This window comes from Pterocles gutturalis, unplaced genomic scaffold (genome assembly GCF_000699245.1).
Source record: "Pterocles gutturalis isolate BGI_N339 unplaced genomic scaffold, ASM69924v1 scaffold16331, whole genome shotgun sequence".
NCBI lineage: Eukaryota > Metazoa > Chordata > Aves > Pterocliformes > Pteroclidae > Pterocles > Pterocles gutturalis.
Genome location: NW_010100715.1, coordinates 40,780 through 54,418, shown reverse-complemented (window position 1 = coordinate 54,418; position 13,639 = coordinate 40,780). Strand labels below are relative to the sequence as shown.

The following is a 13,639-nucleotide window of genomic DNA, read 5'->3' as shown; positions in this document are numbered from 1 at the left end:
AATCTCTTTTAACTTTTTAAGACAACATCTGGGGAAGACGTACGGGACTTCACAAAGGTGCTGAAGAATAAGTTCCGGTCAAAGAAGTATTTTGCAAAGCATCCCCGACTTGGCTACTTACCTGTGCAAACAGTATTGGAGGGTGACAACCTGGAGACGTAAGCTTGATTATAGAGTAATTGCTCCTGGGATCACTGGCCTATTCCATGAAAAACAAAAAAGTGAAACCCAAGAAACAATTGACAGCAGTTATAGAGCCTTTTCCTGTATTACTTTCTATGAACTATTTCACATTATTTGCAGATCTTGCCTGTTTTTGAAAAAAAAGGCAACATATTTTATAGTTTGGTTTTTGTAAGGATTTTACCATAAAGCCATGGACTTTAGCAGGTTAATGCTGGAGGGGACCAAATGGTTGTTTTACAGAGAACACTTTATAGCTTTGGGGAGACTGGGCTTTTGGAACTGCACTGCTTATTTGGTTATCTTGAAGCCCCTGGAGTTAAAAACCTCTGAGCTAATTAGGTTCCTACTACAGGCTTCAGAAATAAGGTGGCCTGGTAAAAGAGACCACACTCGGTGTCTCCACAGCACTACTTACGGTGCTGGCAGAAATGCTCCACTTTATTTACGTGGTAGTTGTCAGCAAAGGACACTCTTAAAAGAGCAAAATTAAGATGTGTTGACAGGGCATTAGAAGTATTTTCATGGATTGACTCTCCTTGGCATCCTGGAGTCTGCGGTACTACTGTATCGTCCGAACACAGCATGGCTTAGCCAGCTGCAGCGAATGGGAAGCTTCAACGGTATATTCTCTGCGTGTGTGCAACAGTCCGGGGCCATTGTCCATGCACTGTTTTCATGACCAGAGGACTGTGCATTTTACTTGCCATAAACAAACAAAACCTGCTTATTAGCGGTTTAAGAAACGAGGAAGTAATTAAAGAACTGGCGATATTGATGGCCTGGCTTCTCAGGAAGCAATGTACAGTCAAATGTTGAAAAGTTACTCACCAGGGCAGTCTTCAGGTGGTCTGTATTTAAAAAAAACCAAACAAACCCATCATCAACACAGGAAAGTGAAACTGATTTGATGTGATGAAAGTTTGCCAATGGTGCCAGAAATTGGAATGTCAAAACTGTAAGGATAAAACTCTCCTGGTCCAGCCATGTGGGAAATATACAGATAAATTGCCAGCATCATGCTGAGGAAACTCTTGGTATTGGTTCTCTCCCCTGCAGGTGGCAAAACTCAATAATACGTTCCTTTAAATTAAAAAAAAAAAAAGTTATTCAAGTGTCAAAATGCAAAGCAATATTTACTTTTTATTATTTTTATGCAGTAGGAAAATAAGCATTGGTAACTTTGATTTATTGAGGGTTTTGGTGGTGGTTGTGGTGGGTTTTTTTCCCCCCTTAGTATGTTTTTGTAATTATATTTTCTAGCTAATTTTAAAGGAAAGTCCAAAGCTTGAGTAGAATTTAAATGAACTGATTGTGGTTTATGAACTGCAGTTCAATCAATAGCACTGATGTGGTATTTTTTGAAAAATTGATTTTTATTTAACAAAATGAAGTATGTGAGTCAGTCTCCTATCTCTCCGTGATACACGGCAGTATCTGTTGCTGTCTCTTTTCTGTATCAATAGTTGCTGATTCAAAAAAATCTGAGTGGGTTGCTGGTTAAAAATATTTTTGTTTCTTCAGCTTTCTATTGCTTAAATGGCACTAAAGTTTTGTTTCATAGTTTCTTTCCTTCTTTCTCTCTTCTCTTTTTTTTTTTGTCTTCCTTACAGTCCTATCACCCTCATCAGTATGTGGCCAGAGCAATATGAGTGAGTATGCACTGGAAAGTTTGAAAAGTTTAGTACAGTAGTTGTTTTCTTTTAGCTCAGTTGCTGCTAATCCAATGTGCATGCGCTACAGGGCAGGGCTGACACAAAGCAATAATCCCCTCAGCAATATTGTGAATTTATTTATTTGTCATCAGTCTAACTTGCTTTTAAAATAATGTTGTCTGTATCATGAATTGCTTTAGACACCACTAATTTTTTTATTTTTTTTTTAAATAGTCCTTCCCAGTCTCCACAGCTGTTTCATGATGACACACACTCCAGGATAGAGCAGTATGCTACTAGGTAAGAGATGCGCAATTTCTCACCAGTACACTGCATTTGGTGATTTGATTCCTGCAGGTTTTAATATACTCTGGCTGGACATTATTTATTGAAAAGATATAATTCTCTGTACTCAGAAGTAAGTCAAATGTTTTTAAATCATCAGCTTCTGAATATAGTCACATTAAATGTAAAGTAGATGCATTAAATCTGCTGTCTGACACACAGAATGGAAACTTGCAGAATTGCTGTGCGTTATTTCTAAAACGTGCTGGTTTCTTTTTGCTTCTTCTCTTTTAACCTTTGGAAATAAACTGAACTTGTTGGAGATGTAATTTTGCCTTGTAGGATTTAGACCCAGGTTTTCTTTTTCTTCTGAGAGGCTGGCACTATCCATTACCATTGACTTTTAGAAGAGCATATAATAATCACGAATGTTTTGTGTTCTGGCTTTTATGGGGTCACCGTAGTCCTTTCATGATGTCTATTCTGACAAGTCCATCTCAGTGCTTCCGCGTTTTGTTGAACTCTCCTCTGTACATGCAGAGCTGGGGGTGGTGAAGCACTAACCAGAGGTACATTCCCAAAAACAAGTAACAATACCCAACTTTTAGGCAACAAAGAAATTGATCCATATTCCCATGGGAAGTGACTTGGTTTTGCTTTTTGGTGTTTTTACTGTTGTATCTGATCTCCACAACTAAGAAACAATGTTGACTTTTTCAGCTTTTTGAATAAAAAAAATTCAGAGCTTATGTGTAAGATAACTGAATTCTTACTTATGGGCACCGTAAGAAGCTTCAAAACAGTTTGATAAATACCTAGGATACCCAAAAATGATCTTTAGGCAGGGGAAAAATGAAGCAGAAACTAACCCTGGAGGGTAGCTACTTCCTGTGAGCCTCCCCGTTTTTTTTTTTTTTTTTTTTTTTTCCTCAGCAGTGAATATTTTCGTCCTTCATAAGTAGCATAGTACATTGTCAAAAGCAAAGTTGTAGTGCTTTTCAATTATTTGGAAAATTCAATTAATTCTACTATTAATTGATAAATAATTATTAATTTAGTAATTAATTCAATTACTCATAGAAATCACCCGACATTTCTTTGGATATATAACTTAGGTCATTCTGTAATCAAATACAATTTGATTACAAATTTTCAAATAAAATTAATTTAATTTTAAAATAAAATAAATAAAACCCGTGGGCAGGACTACAAATTAGGCAAAAGCAAATAAATTGGATTTCTCTAGAAAGATGTGAGAATTTCATCTCTCCCTGACCTTTTTTCAGCTTGTGGTGCCAGAATGCTGTGGCTTTCTGTGCCCAGATGAAGCGAAAACTCTGGATCCGTGTTAAAGATCAGGGGAGATCCCAGGTGCAATACCTGTTTCCCCTCTCCTCCCCCTCAGCTCTTACCAGTTCTGCTCTGGATTAGACTTGCTGAAGGTGGACTGTGTATCTCTTTCAGTTTACAGAGATAAATCTGTACCTGCTCTGTGCAGAAGTTGGTTAGCAAAATCACAAACTTAAAGAATACTAGTTACTATGTAAGTTAACTATCTACAGTTATTCAAGAAGTTTTTGCCCTCTAGGAATAAAGTAAAAAAAATTAAGACATAACTCCGTCTGTAGCTTTCATATAATTTTTATTGTGAGCTTTCTAGCTGGATCTGTTATTATGCATATTTCACATATAAACTGGTAAATATTTTTTATTGTCTTGATCTTTCCAGCTAAGTTTCTTTCAAGAAATATTACCAGGGCTTCCTTAATAAGACTGTGCCCAGCAGAAATAGTACACTAGGGCTTGAAACCTTTATTGTCACTGACTGGAGAATGTTCAACTCTCACTTTTTTGTTCACAAAGTCCCCTCCCTGCAATCAAGTACTCTCCCCCTGTTCTGTTGTGCTGTGTCACCTCTGAGTTTCTAATAATTCCCTTTCTCAGCTTTCAGTTTGTATCCTGCCTTGAAGGCTCTTTGCAACTCAGAGTCCCTTCCCTGTCTCCCTCTGCTCCATGATCAGGGCTGTCTCCTGGCTCCACGTGCTGTTCCAAGCAAATCCTCACTAAATGATGGAGGTGGAAAACGTGGTGATAATGGTAGAGTCTGCATTTGTGAGACAGGATATCTATTACTCCCTAAGAGATACAGGGCAGGCTAAGCAGAATTACAAAGCGGACTTGTAGGCATCTACCTCACTCTTGTTACTCATTATGAACTACATCTGTTTGAGATGCCCTGGAAAAGAGATGATCTGAATGTCCCTAGTCACTTAGGAGCTTGTCCTTCCCTTCAGAGGTGGTGTTGGAGCACAACATCCCACTCCAGCCATGGTGGGATGAGGCAATCAAGACAACTTTGTCCTGTGTGTGCTTTTGTTTATCCTCCTTTATATAAGGAAATATCTGTATTTGGTGCAGTCCAGGTTATGTTCACAGCATTGAGCATTTCTAGATTTTTGTGTCTGTGTCTTACATAGATAAGGTACATCTTTCCTAGAAATTTGAATAGACAGAAAATTTCTGCTGTGATTTCAGAGTGGTATGACCTTATGTACAGTATAATAATCTCGTCCTTTTAGATTAATTCCTTCCAAATGAGAACTACAGGCCATGACTCCCTGTAATTACAGTTTTTTGTGTTGTTTTCCAGGACTTGTCTGTCCACAGTGTGATGTTATTTGCCAAGCATAATTTCAGATGTTCCATGTGCTATATTTAAAAAGTATTCATCCTCTTTTGTTAGTCTAGCTTTATAAAATTCAAAAAGAAAACCATCTGCGAAAACATCTCTTTAACTAATTTTACCATGAGAGTTGTGGTGGTGCTAATGATAATTATACTAGAGATAGAAAATAAACTTGTTCGTTGTTGCTTGGCAAGTAGAATTAGTTAATCATAGCACAAGTTTCTCATAAAAGTCCTCTGGATTATAGGTTTTTGTCACAAAATCTATTCCTGTTTACATATACCAAGATTGCCATATCTGAGCTGTTTCTAAGTGAGATTGATCTTCACAGTGCCTCTGTTTAAACTGTGCAGCACATTCTCTGAGAGTCGTGGTCTCTCCTGCCTTTCAGGCTCGCGCAGATGGAAAGGACCAATGGCTCCTTCCTCACGGACAGTAGCTCCACCACAGGAAGCGTGTAAGTAGCTCATGCTTGTTAAGTCTGCTAGGAACTTTGGTTATAGCTGCATGGTATAATCTTCATAAGTTGTAACACAGGATGTATTCCCAGGGAAAGTAGCTAATAAGTATGATACTAAGGATCCCTACATAAATTTCATTATTCCAAGTACCAATTGTAGAAATTGGAGACGTTCATTTGATGATCTAATGGAGCTCTACGTTTGTCAGCCATTCCACTTCAAAAGGGAGGATATTTCATATGACTTGAAAAAAGTCACAGATTTATAGGTTCTAGTTTGTATTCCTTTTCTGCTTTTATCATGTTATAAACGAAAATAAATCCTTCTATGTCAAACTGGACAACAGAGTGTGTCGATAGCTTATACTAACTCCCAGGACAATCTTCTCATTGAAAAAAGTCTTTGGTATTCAAGTTTTTGCAGAGCCAGAACAGCGTTGCTGCTTCTTCCTTAGATTTCAGTTTGTTGGCTGCTGATCCATCTTTTTGTACTTGGGGATATAAATGTAGTCCCACATTAGTTTTATCAATGTCATTTTCTTTTTTGGATTATGTGTCACTTTTACGGAAAAAGCCTTCATTAGAATGTATTGATGAATCTGGAAAGCACATAACCCCTTGAATTGTTGATGAATTAAATATTATTTTTCTCAGTGTAAAAATACATGAATGTTTTAACCTCACTGCTTTGTCAATTTTGTTCATTAAAATAGTGTAGCAGAACTCCACACCTTTTAAGTTATTAATGGATATAATCAGCCTTTTTAAAGAGAAAACAGAAATTGTTCTTGTTCAGCTTTATTTAGGAAATGCTATTGTTCTCAATAATACTTTCATTTTCAAGACAACAGGTTAGTTAAAACACAAGAAATTTATTTGAAGAATGTCCACTATGACTTCTTCTATCTCCCTAACTAAGCTTTTCTAACCCTCCCCTCCCCGAAGCCTATGTGAATTACATTAAAAAAAAAAAAAATTCCTCAATTTGAAAAATATATATAGCAAAAAAAGTCCCAGTCTGTATTGTAGTATATCCAGCTTCTTAACAAACATTTTAATGCTCTCATGCATGAGTTTTCTGATATAATTACATTGAATAAAAATGTTTTTCCTTCATGTCATCTTCTCCATACATTAGGGAGTTCTAAATGTTTAGACTAGACTGTTGTGATGAATTTTGTTTGGCTCTTATTCATGTGAAAACATCTATATCTGAAGCAGACTGACCTTTTCACAAGTGAAGATGAGCATAAGGAAAAAATGAAGACTTTGCAACAAAGAATGATAGTGTCCCTAACAGAAAGCAATGCTTCACAATTTGACAAATCATGGTGTAGTAGAATGAAAAGACAAAGAACATCATTAGGAAAATAGGACATGAATGTAACCCTCTTATACCTGTAATATATGATCTGTCCTATCTAGCCCATGTTGAATTTAAGTGCACTGGACATAGTAGAAATAATTTGTGTATAAATGGGAAAGTTTAATGTCTGTTTTCTGATTAACGCCTTTGCTACCAGCCATCCTCATGTCTGCAGTGCTGAGGATGCCACTTCGCACTCAGCTGAGGGAAGAGTTGGAGTATATCTGAAATTTTAATTGTTTGGGAGCCCTGCACTCAGGTGCAGGGGTAGGAACAAGCAGTGAAGACTGGGGGTACTTTCAGCTGACACTGCCACTCAGTGTGTCATAAGTCAAACTGGAGACCCAGTGTGTTGTACCTGAATACTTTGACATGATGTAAGTGTTTCAAAGGCGTCTTGTCACAATGAGAAATTAGTTCCACATGATGATAAAATTAGGAGAAGAACAAATAAATTAAGAGATGGAGTGTTTTGGAGTACCTTCTTGAACCTAATTATAATATTTCTCATGGCATCAGTAGGTCAAGGAACACTATATTTGGACTAGCATGCATGGTGCTTAGTATGAGAGCCACAGGAAAAATGAAAAAGATCAGTGAAGGAGGATTACAAATACTCACATCTTCCCATCTAAAATCTAATTTAGCCATCAGTTTTCTTAATCAGATAAACTAATACACTGATGAAAAGTGACTGTCAGGAATTCTGAATTTTTCTTTCCATGGCGTAGTCTCAATGCAAGGGAAATTATATGCAACGTTGTTTGTCTCTTGCTTCCTCCATGCATAATGCATGTTTTGCAATAGACCTCTTGAAAATATACATCCACAAAGAGAATAGGATATTTCAAAGGCCATTTTCCCTGCGTTTCCTTGTTGGTGTGTTCGTTCCCTTTGAGATGTACTTCTTTCAAGTCTGACCTCCTGGGATGTCATTTTTACTGCTTTCTACTATGGTGAAATGCTGAAAAGGAACTGTAGTCTCTGCTGTTGAAGGACTTTGGGTACTTCTAACTTTTTCTCAAAGCACACAGGGTCTTCAGGAAAATAATTGCCAAGAAAGGATGAGGAATTCATGTTGATGTTGTGCATTTATTTTGGCTGCTGATTGCCATCTCCAACCAATTCTGCAGAAGAGAGTCCTGGATTCTCAAAATTAAAGTGTTTGCCGTAGAGCATGTGTCACTCCTTTGTGTTGTAGGTCCTTGTGAAGCCCTGCCCTGGGCCTCCTGTGCTGCTAATGAATCCGTCTTAGTCATGAGGTTTGGTGGTGCAGGTTCAAGGTTCAGGTTTTTTTGAATGAGTGATTTTGCAAGACAGACCAGAGATGGAACACATGGTAAAAATAGAGTTTTCCATCAGAAGACTTCTTCTACCAGGTACTTGCTGCAGCATCTGAAAAAGTTTGCTGTCAGTTGCAAGGTGTGATCCCTAAAAAAAGATCAGTCAATACCCACAGTCTGTCCTGTACAGTTTCTGAGTCTCTGAACCAGTGGGAGAGGAGGGAAATCAACTTTTCTCTGGACTGAATAATTGGGAGTCCAAACTATAAAATTATCTGGAACCCTTCTTGAACAATTTGTAGCTGTGTTGATCTCACCTACTGGACCACAATACAGAAGAAAAGTATCTAAGCATTTACTGGGTAAACTCTTATTTTAATTGGTTTATAAGTTTCATTTCAAAATAAGGTTGCACCTATTGTAAAACCTTGACAGAATTTCAGATTTTAAAAATACAAAAAATATAATACATGCAGCTTTACAGAGCCCTACTTAAAAAAAAATCATATGACCTACATAGTTGTTTATAAATTAATCATCTTAAAATGTAGACAGCAGCTTTTCAATGCCTAATAACAAGACTAAACCGCTTGATCACATGAACCTTTCCTGACAGCTTCACCACCCTTGCACAAAAGAGGCCACATGTTGTAGTTTCACTATATAATTTGAATTAACACATAAACAATGTTTTGAAACCTGGATGATAAAACTTCTTTCTCTAGACTGCTTTAACAGTCTCTTTCTGTGCTCACTGGAGATGTGACTTAGTGCAGATGTTTTGGTCACGGTGAGGGGATTCTGCACATTTTTCAGGGCTGTAGAAGCCCTCCTATATACAGCAGGGTTTGAAGCCCCAAAAGGGGTTACATCACTTTGGCAAAAATTTAGTTATAAGGGGTGGGGTTAAAGGGTGGAGAAGTACCGTGAGATTCCATTATCACATCAGGACCTGATCCAAACTTCATTAACTGCAGTAGCATTTACTTTAGTTTTAACTAGACTAATGCAAAATAACAAAGGAAGTGATGATGGGTTTCCCTGAGATCACTCAAGTAGCAGAGAAGAAAAAGCGATTACAGGATTTTTTTTCTGTAGGTAAGGGGAAAAAAAAAAGGAGCACTGCTCTGTTTCCTTTTCAGATAACACTGTCAGATATCTCCTGTATTTTTGAATGACCTAAATGCATATGCAACCCCAATTATATGTAATTATATAGCTGTATTGAATGAAAAATTCATTACATTTGTTCATTTGCATGGGAAGATCAACATTGGCATTTCTTCTCATGAGTACAGTACTGACTACAGCCAAGACAAATAAGAAATAAGTGATGTATATTATTCCCTTTAAATTTTCAACTCATTGTTAAAAGTGGAAGAACTCAGTAATTAGGTTCCTTTTTCAATTTTACATGTAAACTTCCTGAAACCAGTAGTCAGTCAAAAAAGGCAGGATGAAGGAAAGTGATATGCAATCAGAGCTCTGTGGAAGCATATCTTCATACCTGACTGTTTTTAACCTTTATATCATAAATGAACTTATGTGGAATAGAATGACATGAACTTTTAAAGTGGATAGAACTGTCACAGGCTATAATTTTTTTCCTTTTCATTTGTTTTTTTTTTTTTTTTTACGTATAGTGTTACTTGATGTGCATTTCTTTGATTGTAATAGTCTAGATTTTTAAATCTCATTGACAAATCAGAAAGTGGAAGACCATATGATAGCTTTGGGTACATGGTGAATACTTATCCTTGAGAAGAAAGAGTTCAGGGTTGTTCTACCATAGGATTAGTGTTCAGTAGAAAGGTTGTCTTTAAGCAGTACTGCAATGAACTACATCACTTTGCTGCGTGATAGAAGTGCTTCTCCAACAGAGAGACACAGGGAATCAGTATTTATTAAATTTGTGTTTATTTTGTCTTGCTCCTAACACAGGTGATGCTTTTAAATGGGTATTGATGTACTGAGCTACAAAAATTCAGCAGGATGAAATAGGATCTTCCATTACACAACCAGTATGTTTGCAACTCTCGTTTGTTCCTGTCAGAAGCATTTGCTCCCTTTACCCTAAGAGCTTGAATTTATTTCTGAGAAAAGCCCCAATCCATGTGCATGGTGTGTAAAACACCTGATGTGTTTGACTTGTACATGCATTAATTTATAGGTTATTTGTCACCACAGAAATAACTTCTGTTTCTTTCAGGGTATACATTTTTAAACAGACGGTTTTACTGTTCATTCAAATGAGACTGTACATTTGGATCTTTCATGATGAAAGATGTTAAACTGACTGTCAGGAAATTTTTTAAAAAGCCTCTTAGAAAGCTCTTGGAAAATAAATACTCTGCATATAATGAACTTCCTATTTTTTGTATCTGCTTTCAAAGGCAGTCCTTGAGGATACTTCTCATTGTGTTAGACCACAATCAGTTGATAGCAGAGTTCATAGCTACTTCTTTTCACCAATGGTAGGAAAAAATGTCAGCACAAGAACAATTTTTAATGTGAAAAAGTCTCTTTTCTAAATGGTATCTGAATATGTGCATATATATTGCCTAGGTGTTTTTCTTTCTGTCGTTGACTATGCTTTAACTGTAGAAGATCTTTAGGATAAAGTTTGTAGGGACAGTACTTCACAGTATCATAGGGTGTACAACCTCTGGTTTGTAGTCAAGCAAAGAAGGGCGTTTAAGGAGGGTTTTATTCAGCATTCATACTGCTGCAGCAATTTCTCTTAAAAACGTGAACGGTATATGTTTTTCTGCTGCTGACTTATCCTTCTTGAGTAAGTAAGCAAACAAGCTATTTGTAGGACATGGTATCCTTCACTTCCTATCTATCTGGCTTTACTGTGGAGAAAAGCCGTCAACCGAGGAAGAAAGGCACACATACAAAAGCAAACTCATTTGGGCATCATAGCATAAGTGGAAGTGTCAGGACTTCTGTATCTCCTTACCAGAAGGTAATTTCTATGTGAGTCAGGATGACAGTGTTATAGTTTAATTCTATCCCTGAATCTGTAAGATCTGCTACCCTTGAAGACCTGCAAGGTGTCACATAGGTATGTCAAAATGGAAAGACAATCTGGAAATATAATGCTAATTCAAAACCTATAACATTATTTTTGAAGCATTTTCAGTCCCTTTGTGCAGTGCACAGTGTTAGCTACATACTTGATGATTTGTTGGTCTATGACTTCTTGAAGAATTCTGTGGAGCTTTTTTTCCCCTCTCTCATTTTATTAGGTAAACTGAGCACACCAAAATTATCTCCTAAAGAATATTAAAAATGTCAGCTATTTATGGTAAAAAAAGAAAAAAAGTAAATACCAGATGCCTTGTTTTGTTGTATTTATTTTTAAGGAATTTCAAATCAGTAATTTTTTGGTTTATATTAGATTCTTTCACTATTTCTTTTCACACCACCAGCAGCATTTTCTTCTTTTTGCATACATTAAACTGAGCTTTTTCACCACTACAGATCAGCCTTCTTTTTCCTGTACAATGTGCCTTTGTATGTTATTTTTTTTTTGCAGTATATTTTTTTAGAAACAGCTCATAAAAATTTTAATACGATTTGCTGAGGCACATATCTGACACTTATATATGAGATTCTTGCAGGCTGATTTCCTGCTCTCTTAGTCCTTTCTCATAAACAAACAAAATCCCTCAGCTTGACAAAAGATGTTTGCTCAAGTAATAAATGTTTTACTGCTCTATCTTTATCTGTGTTGTTTTATTGCTCTAGAGAGGATGAGCATGCCCTTATCCAGCAGTATTGTCAGACGCTGGGAGGAGAGTCACCTGTGAGTCAGCCGCAGAGTCCTGCCCAGATACTCAAGTCAGTGGAAAAGGAAGAGCGCGGAGAGTTGGAGCGCATCATTGCTGACCTCGAGGAAGAGCAAAGGTCTCATAAGCATCTTACCTGGTGTCTGTGAATTGTCACCATGCATGTACTGTGTATAGTTGTTGGAGATGAGAAGAATGGACCTAGGAGTCATTTTAGCCCCCCAAAAATTCAAGGTGTATGTAGTGCATAGCCTGACTCTGTTGCATGGAAGAGAGTGGGTCTGTGATAAAATACCTTAGCTTCACCTCTACATTATTGTGTGGTTTTTTTCCCTGTAAATTGCAAGTCAAGACATTGTGTTTGTTTGAGCTACTTGTGTTCTGTAGTTGGAGGCAATGGTAACATAAGGAAGATTTTTATAATGTGCTTAAGTCATCATTCTCCTCCTCTTTTCAATATACCAGGAGTCTGCAGATAGAATATGAGCAACTAAAGGAACAACATCTTCGGAGAGGAATAAACCCTCTTGGATCACCTCCTGACTCTGTTGTGCCACCTCACCATGCTTCTGAAGATGCCGAGCTCATAGCTGAAGCTAAACTCCTGAGGCAACATAAAGGTCGCCTGGAAGCAAGGATGCAAATATTGGAAGATCACAATAAACAATTGGAGTCTCAGCTTCACCGTCTACGGCAGCTACTTGAGCAGGTAAATGTATACTGATGTCTTTCCCTTGTGTTGTTTCTGCATGATGGATTTCTTGGTGGAACAAAGGCATTGGAATTCTACTGCAGATATTTTTACTGCACTAGCTTGGTCTGTTGTACTCAATCATTCCTAGGATGAAGAAAGATTTTTTTTCTTACTCTCTGTTATAAGGCGTGGTGAAAGTCAAAAAGCCCAAGCTGATTACAAGTGCTGGTAACTTATGAAACATTGAGAATAACACAAACAAATGCAATAGTTCTTTCTAAATTAAAAAGCAGGAGGAAAAAAATATATACCCTATTTTGAGTAGCAGTGTCAGTCGCACCCTATGTTTGACTTCAGTTCTCCATTCTTTCCTTAAATAATTTATTTGTTTTCACAGTTAGTTACTGAAACCTTTCTTAGCATGCCAAAGAGAGATGGACAAAGATATGTCTAACGTGCAAAGGAGCAATTCATTAAAAATCCAATTCCTCTTGAGTAGCATATTTAGACCAATAAACTCCAGCAAAATGGTCTGCACACAAGTAAATGCTGAAGGCAAGAGCCAGTAGCCAGATGTCAGTAGCTAGAGATTGTAGAGTTTCTTTTCTGGGGAAAACGATGTTGATTGCTTTTGAAGTCAGCATATGCATATCTATATTATAAAAATAACAAGAGCAACATCTGCAAGGTGTTGTTAGAGATGCTAGTCTGTACTGTGTCATGGGTGGAGCTTGAAGGATGAAGAGAAATTTGTATGAAAGTTTTCTCATAACTAATTGTTATATTTGGGTCAGAGTCCAGTAAGGCAGATGCATTTCCACCTTCCATGAGTACAGGTGACTGTAGAAAATTTAACTAAGCCAAGAAACAGACTGCATAAACTAGGTATCAAAATGACATAAGTTCCTGCTGTGGATGATACTTTCATCACAGTGATAAAGATATTTTTTGTATATTTGTTCTGCTGGCTGACTTTGTCATATTTCTAGGCACTTTTGGCTGAATAGTATTGATGCATCTGTTCCAATGGCTTCCCTGCCCCTCTAGCAGAGTATTTTTGTTGTTGTTACTGTCATTCTAGCCTCTTTAATTGGCATTTGAGTAGCTTAAATATTTGAACAGGGAAGATAACAACTGATGCAACTACTAACAATCATTCATGAAGTATCTTGAGAACTGTGGCCAATGCTAGCTGTTATGGAGAAGGGTTTAAAATCTGCAAAGAAACTGCTG

The 13,639-nt window shown here is 37.1% G+C and overlaps 1 protein-coding gene across 1 annotated transcript in view; it reads left to right on the top strand.

Moving 5' to 3' along the window:
- LOC104467216 (utrophin-like) overlaps positions 1-13,639 on the top strand; it is a gene marked incomplete at both ends in the record, with an annotated part of 55,294 nt that overhangs the window by 34,569 nt on the left and 7,086 nt on the right. Inside the window, 6 exons of the mRNA XM_010080919.1 lie at positions 22-158; positions 1,797-1,835; positions 2,073-2,138; positions 5,201-5,266; positions 11,672-11,830; positions 12,178-12,421. Of these exons, the coding sequence (XP_010079221.1) occupies positions 22-158; positions 1,797-1,835; positions 2,073-2,138; positions 5,201-5,266; positions 11,672-11,830; positions 12,178-12,421 (711 nt within the window). The remainder of the gene's footprint in view (positions 1-21; positions 159-1,796; positions 1,836-2,072; positions 2,139-5,200; positions 5,267-11,671; positions 11,831-12,177; positions 12,422-13,639) is intronic.